The sequence below is a fragment of the Egretta garzetta genome, unplaced genomic scaffold (genome assembly GCF_000687185.1).
Source record: "Egretta garzetta isolate BGI_Z169 unplaced genomic scaffold, ASM68718v1 scaffold384, whole genome shotgun sequence".
Lineage (NCBI taxonomy): Eukaryota > Metazoa > Chordata > Aves > Pelecaniformes > Ardeidae > Egretta > Egretta garzetta.
The window spans coordinates 1,806,079-1,818,932 of NW_009259496.1; the positions used below are offsets into that span (position 1 = coordinate 1,806,079).

General features: G+C 47.2%; 1 protein-coding gene across 1 annotated transcript in view; it reads right to left on the bottom strand.

Moving 5' to 3' along the window:
- Positions 1-508: 508 nt before the first annotated feature.
- Positions 509-12,854, bottom strand: part of DCC (DCC netrin 1 receptor) — a 371,781-nt gene continuing 359,435 nt past the window's right edge. The window contains exons 31-32 of the mRNA XM_009637419.1: positions 2,464-2,606; positions 509-598 (exon numbers count right to left, since the gene is read on the bottom strand). Coding sequence (XP_009635714.1) covers positions 509-598; positions 2,464-2,606 — 233 coding nt within the window. The remainder of the gene's footprint in view (positions 599-2,463; positions 2,607-12,854) is intronic.

A 12,854-nucleotide genomic window follows, 5' to 3' on the forward strand; every position in this document is an offset into this window, starting at 1 on the left:
TAATTACGTATTTAAAAAAAAAGAAAAACCAAAACAAAAAAACCAAACAAAACCCAAACGAGTGACCTACAACACTGTCTCGTTAACGGCATGGTCTATGTTTCAAAACATACTTGCATGAGGTAAGACTAGATCTATACAAAGAGCTACAAACCTCTACGGAGTAAAACATGAGTTAGTCATGACAACTTGAGCTCTACGAAGACTAGGAGATCAAAATGAGCCCTCCGGTGGCATCAGCTACGACTCCCGCGCTGGCGACGTCATTCGCCTTGCCACGCTGTCATCGCTTTGGATGCCAGACCTACAGTTCAGTAACATTTCCATTATCATTCTTTCCTTTTGTTTCTTTTTATCGTTCCTATTAGGACGTTGCAGGTATCTTCCTTGCACCGAAGGAGCGGTACCAGGAACGAGATGATTTTGTGGGGTGGTGTAGGTGGGTGGTATGAGTGAAATCCTGGTATGCTGCAATGCTCCGGGATAATTATCGCTTCCTCAAGAGCTGTTAGAAGGCTGAGCCCGTGATAGCATTGAGTTGCTTCATTAGCCCCTCCAAACTGGCCATCTGTTCGCTCAGATCATCCTGCTCATAAACCTGCAAGTGAACAAACACACAGCTAAGTGGGCAGCAGGATGGGTACCGAAGCCCCTCTCATGTAACCCGGGACGTGGCCCGTGGCAGGGACCTCCCAGGGCCCCCCGACTGGGTCATCTTCCCTGCACAGTCCTCAAGGACCTGGAGCGTTCAAGGATGGGCTGATGCTTAAGGCTGGATAGCAAAGCCTCTCGGAGCTCAACACATGAGCTGAAAACCAGGGGTGACCATGCTAGAGCAATATTAAATATTAATGACCGTTCCCCGAGTCCCCATTTCCCCCACTCCCTCCCTTACGTTACATATGTCCATGCTTGGGGGGGGACCATGACAACATTTTTTAGCACCCAACAAAGACATCAAATCCTCATTGAAACATGCCCTGCAACAGTTCGTTCTGCAATTAGCTGAACTTCTCTGCCCTCGCTCGTGGTTGGGAATTGCCACCATCGCTTTTCGTGGGAGCAGAGGCCTGGGAACAGTTTCCAGAGGTGCCTAACTGGGCTGGAAGAAAGAAAGCCTTTGGGGTATGGTCAAGTGAGAATCTGCAGCAACACCTGAAATTACCAGCACCTATTCTTGGGAACCACTGACCTCAAAAATAACCAAGGCAAGAGCAAGAGGAGCGATCCTCTGCTTTCAGACACCGAGAGGGAGCCCAAACATTAGTTATTTGTGTGCGTTTCTCCAAGGAAAATATCTGAAAGTGCTGTATAAGCCCTGGAGGCCTCGAGGTGGGATGGAGCAGGCAGCACCTGCAGAGTCAAGCTTAAAAAAAAAAAAAAAATTCCCCAAATTTTAGCTTTTGTCCCCAAGTTCTGCCCACCCGATGAGGTTGTTCCCTGCACCAGTATTGCTTGTAAGGGCCCCCCCACTTGTGGAGCTCGAGCAGCGTCTCTCCTGAGAGCTGGAAGGTGCCACTATGCTAAATTACGGCACCGAGAGCTGAAATTGCTCTTGGTGTTATCAAAAGTCCTGTGTTAAATCACCCCTTATGCCAGCAATTTTACCACAGAGGGCATTTTCCTTCCCGTTCCTGTTCCAGTAGGAGATTCCACATCTTCTCACATCACCCCGCATCCTCTTTTCCCAGCAAAACCTGGGAATCCTTTTTTTTAACACCGCTGAGAAATGACAAGCGGAGTCAAACGCTGGTGTCCTGGGTTCACCAGGCAGCAGCCCCGAGCCCTCCATACGGGTGTGTAAAGCAAATCTTTTTTCTTTCCCTTTAGCCAGGTTGAAAACATAAAAAGGATTCGCGAAGAAGACGCTGGCCTAGTGCCTAGCAAAAAACTCTCCCATGCAAGATGGAAAGAGGTATATTTACATGAACATGTATTTAATAGATTTATTTTTTCATCTTCTGCATTGTGAGACCTTTCTCTAAGGGAATCTTAAGAGGAGGGCACAGATTATTCTAATTTCACCACCTTTTCAGTGGCACCTCCTTCTTCAATGTTATTTTTCTCACGATGACCTGGTATTACTACACCCTCATTTTTCCTGCCAAAATTGTTTTCTTCCCTTATCACACTTCTCCCCCCCCCTCTTTCTCTTCTCCCTATATCTCAGGGCGCTCAGGAGAGGCTTCGCGAGGTGTCCCGTGGATAATATTAACACAGAATTGAAGCGCTCGCTTCTCCCCTGTGTCGTGCATGCCAAAGCCCATTAAAGTCAACGGCAAAGTTTTACCGGTTGCCAGAATTTTTTACTAACTTGCTAATAGCTCTCAGCTGCAGCGTAATACCTTAGGTAAGGAGGGACCGATCGTTATCGAAAAATTAATATGCAGCTGGGGGATTAGAGAGTATAACTCAACGGTGATGAGGCGTGCAAGGAGGTTGGCTCTGAAAGATGGGTCTTACGTTTGCGGAGTCCTCCGTCTGCTTGTGGCCCTCTTCTGCCACCTCCGGGGCCGTGGGCACCGAGACGGGCAGCAGAGGCGACCTGGCTTTTCCTGCCAAGCCAAGGGATGCTGTTTTAACCTGAGCCTTGGGGAGGTTAGGCCCTGGAAGAAGAAACAAAAGTCACCATTGAGAACCTGTAGGTGTGGAAAAGGGGATTGCAGTGAAATTTGGGGATTAGAGGCAAAACACAGACTCTTGCTGCCTGGGTTTCGGTTGTGAGTGTACTGTCCCCTTCCTAGACAGACACCGCTTCTTGGTGGAGCCTCAGAGCCAACATAAACCCTTTCTAAAAACTCCCCCATTATATTTCATGGGCTCCGCACCCGGAAGAGGACTCATGGTCACAGCAGGTTTGCCATTTTCTGTCGACGTTACTTTGCGATGACGAATGCTCTTTTGTAAAACCCCAAAGTTTTCACACAGAAACTTAAATTTTCCTGGGAAAAATACCTACAAACCTGGTAGTCCTGGAAAATAATGAAAGGAGGTTGTAGTGAGGTGGGGGTCGGGCTCTGCTCCCAGGGAAGGGGCGATGGGACGAGGGGCACCGGCCTCAAGTTGTGCCAGGGCAGGGTGAGGTTGGCCATGGGGAACAATTCCTTCCCCTTGGGGCTGTCAGGGGCTGGAAGGGGCTGCCCAGGGAAGGGGTCGAGTCCCCAGCCCTGTGACGTGCGGAAACAGACTCCCCAATCTTTAAGGTTGTACAGTCAGTATGTTTATTCAGTGCTGGGCAGCACGGGGGGCAGTCCCACCAAAGTCGTGTGCTTGCTCTGTTTATATGTAGGAAAGTGTTACATAGACATGAAGTTTCCCAATACAGGGGGGGGGCGGCCCAGGGAAGGGGTCGAGTCCCCACCCCTGGGGGGATTTAACAGCCGGGCAGAGGTGGTGCTGAGGGCCAGGGTTTGGGGGTGGGATGGCAGGGGTAGGGGAACGGTTGGGCTGGGGGATCTTCAAGGTCTTTTCCAACCTAAACAATTCTGTGATTCTATGATAAAACCTGGGCTCCCTGGCCCCTGCCTGGCAGGGAACCATCAGTCTGATGTTGTGTTTGAGGAAGAAAGCGAGACTGAAGGGCAGAGAGCAGTGGCCAGGCTGGGGGAACAGCAGGCATTTCCACGGGTCTCATCTATTTTTGTTTTGAACTCCCTGAAGCTGACAGCAGCCCTCCAGGTGGGTTACTGAACAAGCTAAAATAAAAATCGTATTTCAACTTTCTCCAAAAAAAAAAAAAAAAAAAAAGTTGTTCCTGACATTTTATCCCAGCTTGGAAGGAGGAAAAAAAAAATCAAAATCCATTTTTTTTTTTTGACAGAAAGGGACTTCCCTTCTTAAGCATCGCTGCTGAAACTCCTGCCCACCACACGGAGCCGCGCTACTGCCGCTTGGCAGAAGCAGCGTTGGGATCAGCGGCGTTTGAAGCGCTGCCCTTTCGAGATGCATCAGCTGAGATGTCTCAGTTCTCTTCTACGGGAAATTAAAAAAAAAAATCTTCATCTCTTTTAACGATGTAAACCAGCAAAGAGCAAAACCTGGACAACCTGCTCAGTGCAAGGTGCCTGGCTCTGTGCAAGGCACTGCTGGGATGCACGGGCTGTCAGCTGAAATCGAGGCATGCAAAACCTGGATTTTAAGGACACTGGGATAGTTTTAAAATTAAAATTGCCATACAGAGCCAAATACAGATCGTGTATCTCATGCATCACGGATTTAAGGCCAAAAACGGGGCCGGCAATTTCAAGCTTTCTTGCTGCCGGAGTAATCCTGCCCCCCCTGAAGCCACGGCTTAAACATCCCCATGACCTGCGTGAGGCCAAACTTACTCCAGGGAGTGTCTTTGGCGCTTCTTTCGGCCACCTAGGTCCCCAAAATTTATTCTTCCCGCTTTCTCTCTATCGGCATGAAACCACTTTGATTCCTACTTGTGCCCTAAGGCAGGTTTCATGTTCATATCTTTAAATATGCAACCTCCAGGCTGGTACTTGCTTGGCAGAGGGCATCACATACCAGGGACTGTCAAATCCCCCCAGCCTCCCCACCGGGTAACAGCAGATCCCCCCTGGCACAGGCGATGACTTTGGGAGTCTCACAGGGCAGAGTTGCGTCTCCCATGGGACTTAGGCACAATTTTTATTCTGCTCCCATTGAAATCAAGATGAAGAATCAGAAATATAAATAGCTTTTTTTCTATATCTTTCCTCCGCTATGGCCTTCAGCAAGTTCCCTGCCTTTCTTAGAATCATAGAATGGTTTGGGTTGGAAGGGACCCCTAGAGGTCATCTAGTTCAACCCCCATCTATTCTATGAAGATGTGTACCATAATCATAGAATCATAGAATCGTCTAGGTTGGGAAAGACCTTTAAGATCATCAAGTCCAACCGTTAACCTAGCACTGCCATCCCACCCCTAAACCCTGGCCCTAAGCACCTCATCTACCCTTCTTTTAAATACCTCCAGGGGTGGGGACTCGACCCCTTCCCTGGGCAGCCCCTTCCAGTGCATGACAACCCTTTCAGGGAGTGAATTTTTCCCAATGTCCAACCTAAACCTGCCTTGGCACAACTTCAGACCATTTCCCCTCATCTTGTTGCCCATTCCCTGGGAGAAGAGGCCGCACCCCCACCTCGCTACAGCCTCCTTTCAGGTAGTTGTAATAATAACAGCAGCTAGCACTTTAATAGCTGATTGTGCTTATTAGAGGTAAGAAAAGGCAAGGGCCTCGGTAAGTCAAGTAAGATACTGGCCACTGCATCAGAATTGGATCCGGAAAGAGAACCCCAGGTCTTGAGGATGCTCCAGCCATAAAATGTGCATAGAGGAAGGGGTGTCCCAAGGACTTGTCCCACGGGACAAGTGTGTACGAGGGTGCCCGTGGCTCTGGAGCTGAGAAGCAGGAGCACGGGAGTGGGTCCAGAGGAGGGCTACAAAAATGATCTGAGGGCTGGAGCACCTCTTTTATGAGGACAGGCTGAAAGAGTTGGGGGTGTTCAGCCTGGAGAAGAGAAGGCTGCGGGGAGACCCGATTCGGCCTTTCAGTACCTAAAGGGGGCCGATAGGAAAGGTGGGGACAATCTTTTTTAGTAGGGCCAGCTGGGACAGGACAAGGGGGGATGGTTTTAAACTAAACCAGGGTAGGTTTAGAATGTGGTTCAAGGTGTCCCTGCTCCCTGCAGGGGGGTTGGGCTGGGTGACCTCTGGGGGTCCCTTCCCACCCAAAACATTCTGTGATTCTATGTTTCCATCCACAGGGGACACACACAGGCTCCCTCCAAAACCCACGTCTCCCACCAAAACCCCACCCAGTTTCCATACAACACCAAACTGTCTTTGTACGAATCTTGAGTTTAAACACCTATTTGTTTTCTTCAGCACTAGACTCCCACCTGATTCCCTCTCTTTTCTTATAAATCATTCATCTATCATGAAAGCAAAGCTCCTGAGCCTGGGGCGGCACTGCCTGGAGAAGAACGCCATTGCGGGAAGGCTGCTGCAGCTGGAGCTGCCACGGCCCTTGCTCCCCAAATCCCACCAAATCATCGCCGTCATGACAGCTCCCGGTATCCGTACGGCTCCAGCCAGTAGCCAGGAGACAAGACCTGCAGATTAATTTTCCTGTATTTCAAAGAATTGCGTTTACATTTTTAATTAGTCGAAGGCAGAGAAAACACAGTGGAGCAGAAGAGAGAAGCAAATCCCGCCCGCCATCGCGTTGCCAGCAACGTGTTCGTTGGAAGTGAGTCCCAGTAAAGAGCCACGAGATGGGGGCAGAGAGGGAGAGACTCACAAACACCCTCTCGTAAGGCTGGGAATGGCAGATACCTCCCGTTTAGCTGAAGCTATGGAAGGGTGAAAACTCAATAGAAGCTAAAAGAGATTGTTGCGAAGATATGGTTTAGGTTAGACATTAGGAAAAATTCCTTCCCCGCAAGGGCTGTCAGGCACTGGAAGGGGCTGCCCGGGGGAGGGATGGAGTCCTCATCTCTGGGGGGATTTAAAAGAAGGGTAGATGAGGTGCTTAGGGCCAGGGTTTAGTGGTGGGATGGCAGGGTTAGGGGAACGGTTGGGCTTGGTGATCTGAAAGGGCTTTTCCAACCTCAACAATTCTATGATTCTATACACTTGCTCGCCTGGCTCCGGTTTAATAGTGGAAAGACTTCTTTAATAACCGGGCCTTCAAACTTCCCTGCATCTCAGAGTAAGAGTAGACGATACAGCGACCCCCAAAGATGCCATCTTCTGAGCGCGGCACATTCAAAGGAGGTTTTTTTTTTAAAGGCAATCTTTTGCGCTTCCATTTCTTAACAAGAAAAGCTTATTTTCAAAGAATTGGTGGTGGTGGTGGTGGGGAATAAGCACACCCTGGCACTCAAAATGTGCACCCAGCCATTACACACCGAGAAACCCAAGAGCCTGATTTTAACAACCAAATTGATGAAGCTACCAGCACAGGAGAATTAACTCTAAGCTGCCTGACGAACAGATTGTAGCTTCTCAACATTTCCCCCCCCCCCCCCCCCCCCCAGTGCTTTAAAAACACCTGCAGGGCTCGGCAAAGCAGTGAACTGCAGCTGGGTCCCCCGCGGCTGGCAGCCGTGCTGGCATTTCTGGTCCACCAGCACTCGCGTCCCCTGCTAAAGAGAGATTTAATCCGATTCCTGGCACAGGGAAGCTGGATTGCGTCCTGGGATGAGCACCGTGATGTGGAGAATAAATAATGAGATACAGCCACTGCAGAAAAATTGCCTCCATGCTGTTTGTTGGTTGGGCAATGGACCCAAATTGGCTTTTCTTTATGCATGTGACTTTGCATCGCGACTTGGTTGATTTTCATGGGCTGGTGGAGAAGGGCCAGACTCTTCTCCGTGGTGCCCAGCGCCAGGACAAGGGGCCATGGGCACAAACTGAAGCACAAGAGCTTCCAGTTGGACAGGAGGAAGAACTTGTTGACTTGGAGGGTGCCCGAGCCCTGGCCCAGGCTGCCCAGGGGGGCTGTGGAGTCTCCTTCTCTGGAGATCTTCAACCCCCGCCTGGACGCTGTCCTGTGCCCCCTGCTCTGGGTGAGCCTGCTTGGGCAGGGGGGTGGCACTGGGGGAGCTCCCGAGGGCCCTGCCAACCCTTGCCATTCTGCAATTCTGTGTAAATATTTGATGTGGTGGTGAGAAGCTCATGTGAAATGCAGAGTATTTTGCTATTGTAATCCTCTAAATCCCGTGGTAAAAAATCATGTTTCTCATATGTAACTCATTAATTGTAGTAATTGGACTTAAAGACCTACTTTTCCACACAAAGGCAGATGTTCCCTCCTGGATATTGTTAATGAGAAGCCATAATGATGATCGGTAAGTTCAGTTTGTGCATCATTTTGCCATTTAGCTCACAAAAGCAACAGGCAAATCCTAATGCTTCTAACTAAAAATGAAGCTGAGAAAATGCTCCTTATGTATCGCTGCGTATTTCAGGTTCTTCAGCAAATCTTCTGCAGCAGTGACTGTCTTCCAAGGTAACAGAGACAACAGTTGAGCCCTCTTCCCCCAAAGGACGTTAAAAAGACCTAACAGGCTTCTTGAAGAGAGTTCTGGATGCAGAAGGTTGACATGCGAAGTAAAGGAATTTCTGCAAACGAGTAGCTAATTAAATTAAAATCGCTTTGGTTTCTAACGTTCTCCAACTCAGCAGGAGCCTCATAAGTTAAAAAGAGGGAACCTTGGAACTGGGGCTGCAAGAGGCTGAAGATGCCAATATCGATGAGGTGTAACTCTGAGCAGCTCCACATTTACTGTTTAAAAGCTTCTTTTTCTCAATAGGGTTATTAGACACGTCACTGGCTCATGAGTTAGATGATACACGGCTACCAGGTGCCAATCCCAGCCACCGCCGCCCCTCCGAGGCCCATCCTGAACTCCCTGCAGGATCATCCTCGGCATTTCAGGAGTGCTGCACATCGGTGCCACCCTGCGTCAGGTCAAAAAGAAGCAGTTTTCTAAATCTATACGCACTTGTGTGTATCGGGCCGTATGTTATCGTGGTGGCCACCAAGCGAAACCAACATGGCATCCATCCTCTTGATAGCAATACTTTGGGAGAGCTACTTGGCGTTATTTTGTTTTGAGATATGTCAAAGGGGACATGAGATGATGTGAGAATAACATCTCAGGGAGAGGTCTTGGGGTTTCTCCAGTTCAGGGTTGCAGGGTTTCCAAAGGCCAGACCCTGGTAGCAAGCAGCACAGTGAGCTGGAAACTCAGAAAGTATAAAAAAATGCTATGTTAGCACTCAACGGATTGAGGGTCCCTGTTGAACTTGAAGACCAAAAATTCTTGTGTGGTTCACATGTTACGGGCATTCTGGATGATGATGCAAAACAGTGACATGAAAAAAAAAAAAAGAGTTAAAGCGGAGAAAATGGAGACGAATGCAAAAATAGAAAGGAGCATGTTCATGGAGAGACAACAAGAAATCCTGCTCAACGGAGAATATCGGAGTAGAAGGGGGCTACCAGTGGAGTTCCTCAAGATCCAGATCTAGGATCAATTCTTACTATTTTGATGAAATCTATTACTAGCAAAAGCTTGGAAGTACAGCTGGAGTAACCCGAAGAGAACTGCATGGACCTTTCTGCTCAGCCAAACATTTGGGCTCTCGCAGCAAGGAGGCTGGACCGTGTCTCACACCCCGTCAGCTGAACTCCACATGGCTTCAGCCGTACAAACGTGAGGGATGAGGCGCTGCTGCTTCTTCCATCTCCCTCGGTAATCCATGGAAAGAAGCGCCTTCCAAAGGCTGCGGAGAGGTGGGGCAAATTGTCTTTCAGAAGATCCCCTCTCTCACAGGGAGTTATGTGACTGGCACGGGGCAGACACTGATTCAGGAAGGTAGAATGGCCCATCAGCAGCAAATCCTTCCGCGGATTTACAGTACAATTATCCGGATAAACATTTTTATTTTTTTTTTTTAATGATTCGACTGCTGCCTTGTATTGGAATAGATCATTTCTATCAAAGGGGAATCGGTTCAGGTGGCCAGACAAGCACCTAAATCCACGCTTCACTTTACACCTTCCAGCGGTCCCGTGGATTTTAATGAGACGACGAGGTGTCTCAAGTTATCTCCATGCTAATTAAATTTTACTGGACTGAGGCCAGATTTCTCTAATAGACAGAACCGACCCTTTCATGCCACTTCTGTGTCAATATTATCTCCCAGAAGAATGGAGAAAGCTTGTTTTCATAAGAAGAAACGTGGAGGAAAAAAAAACATTTCAAAATTGAAGGGGGGGGCAGGTAAAGGCTTATGAAATAAAGGAATAATTTTCCTTTGAATCTGCGAGTTACTAGTGCAAAAAGCTAGGATTTCAGAATAAAAGGTCCAAGAATGTCTCATTTCCATATTTTCAGTGAATTTATAGACCTTGCTTGCTGTAGACTATGATGAAGAGAAGTCCATAATATCATTTACACTCATCATTAAAAGCAGAAAAAAACCAAACCCTTACGACAGAAAGATTTTTATACCCTATTAACAAAAGGGTTCTTGGCTGCCTTTAAATTCCATGTCTGAATTCAAATTAGAAGCAAGAGGGTTTCATTTGTGTTTTATATTGGCACTGGGATTTTTTTATTGTGAATGGTAAACTTAAAAAACCAAAAACCAACCAACCAAAAGGACCCCCAATTTGGTTGTACAGCTAATTAATTAGAGCTAATTCATCGTACAGAATAAATGCACTCACAAATTAACTCCCCACTTTGCATGAGAGGGGATTAAACGCTCTAAAAAATGGATAAAATATTATAAACGCAAAAGTTTATAAATGCAAAAATTTAAAAACGCAAAAATTTAAAAATGCAAAAATTTAAAAATGCATCAATCTAGCACCAGAGGGTTCTACGTTCACGTCTCCAAAATTTGCCGAATTTGCAGCCAAAAGTTATATTCCTGGAATTTCCATCTCTACCCACTCCACCTGAGAACTGGGAGTCAAGGCGCTCGTGTCGCAGCGGTTTCACCAATTGCCCTGCGAGGAGCACTCTATTTTCAGCACGACTGAAAATTCTTTCTATATTCTTTCTATATTCACTCTTCTAAGCATCACTGTAATTTCCGCATCTACCGAGGCCCCGAACCCTTGCTATTTGAGATTATTATGGCCCAGGATTCACCGCTTAATACCAATATATCTCTTTTTCCTCTTGATTTCATCCCTTATTTATTTGGCCGTTAGCTCACGGGTTTAGCAGTGGCTTTGCAAACCTTCACTCTTATCTTGTTTTTCTGATTCTTTTTCTTACAATAGCTATAGGGAAAAAAAAACCAAAAAAAAACCAGGACAAAAACCCACCTCATGGACCTCATTTTCTTGTCTGGCTTTCTTATCCCATTCGGTAATGAAAACAGCGAGCGGGTCAGCCTGGATAGGGGAAGGATTTGTACTGATGTCCAGGCAATATCCAGCTGCTGCTTTTTACGCCAGGATCTTTGCTGCCGGATTTCTTCACCTCACTCTTTCACCTTTACTCCCCCAGCCGTCCGACATTGCAAAAACAGGCTTTTTTTTTTTCCTTCTCCCCAAAGAAGAAATAAATCTTGAGCCGGTCAAGATGGGCACTCCCAGCCCATAGCCAGTTTGGGGCATACCAAGCTCCATTTTCATAGAATCATAGAATCGTTTGGGTTGGCAAAGCCCTTCCAGATGACCAAGCCCAACCGTTCCCCTACCCCTGCCATCCCACCATTAAACCCTGGCCCTAAGCGCCTCCTCTGCCCGGCTGTTAAATCCCTCCAGGGATGGGGACTCCACCCCTTCCCTGGGCAGCCCCTTCCAGTGCTTGACAACCGTTTCAGGGAAGAAATTTTTCCTAAAAAATTCCAGACAGCGGGAGCGATGAGGGCTCCCCTCAGCCTCCTCTGCTCCAGGCTGAACCCCCCCAGCCGCTCCTCTTAAGACTTGTGCTTTTGCTGTATAATAAAGTGGGGTTTAGCTCTGGGGTATCACTGATCCCAGGAAGCTTGAGAAGATGACAATTTGGATTTCCACCTACACTTTTCTGGCGGAGCACCCATAGAAAAAAACGGGGCATTTTTACCGTCTCACAAAAGATAGGGGAGCCTGAAAAGGCTGAAGTTTTAGAACTGCGACCCAATATAAAACCACTTGGCAGGCAGCGTTTTCTATTGCTTCTGCAGAAGAAAAATGACCTCCTAATTCAGGTTCATTTAAAGTGCAGCTGATCATCAAGACCTAAAAGGAATTTTCATTTGCGAGGGGAGAAAAAAAAAAAAAAAAAAAAAAAATCTTTCCTGTCCATTTGTGCAATTTATGTCAGATCTATAATGCAATAAGCTCAACACTCCATCAGACATTTTCTATTTAACCTGAAGGGGGACTAAGTCAAATCACTTATATGCCTGTGTGTATGATTTGCAAAGAGGAGCGAGTGCAAGTCACAGTGGGGATTGAAAATACCGCGGAGCGATTCCCACGCCTGCGGAATAAGTATTAGGAACCTCAAGTGCTCGATCACGAAGCAGCGATGAAAAGGTGAGATCTCCTCTAAAATATCAACGGGAAGGGCTTAACGTGAAGAGTTCAGACTCGCTGGGCTCAAGCAAAAAAAAAAAATATGAAAAAAATAAAAAAAAAGAGGAAAAAATTTTTTAAAAAGAAGAAAAATGGCAGATTGTAGCTCTGGATTAGGCTGAGGTCATGACCCAAACCCAGGAGCGCAGCCTTTTAAATATTTATTCCTATCCTTGTGGCAAAATCCCCCACAACTGAATAATGATCTCTCTATGTCTTTTTTATGAAGCATAGGATAGAGTTTAACAGCTAATTATAATGCCACTACAGAGATCTACTGAATAGATAAAATATCGGAGGAGACCCCTCCTTTTAGCATCAGGTCAGTCAAAGCCAAGAAAAAGCCCTGTGCTCATCTACTCACTGGGCAGGATCCAAAAATTAATTTCGATAGGAATATTGTATGAGGGCAAGTGTTAGCCATCAGCTCCAGGGCTATAATAATATACAAATACATCTGGAGCTTCAGCCTGCAGCTGGCGGTGGGGCAGGCGGTGGGGCTGGTTGAAGACCAGAGGACGCCACTGCCTGGCATTTCCATACAAGAGACTTGAAAAAAGGAGATTTAAAACTCATCGGGTTAGACGGGAGAAAATCTGCAGACCAGTTGTATTGGGTTTGTGTAGCAAGGTCTTGGTAGTGGGGGGGCTAAAGGAGTGGCTTCTGTGAGAAGCTGCTGGAAGTTATCCCAGTGTCCGCCGCTGGCCAAGGCCAAGCCAATCAGCGACAGTGGAAGGGGCTCTGGGGTAACATATTTAAGAAGGAAAAAAA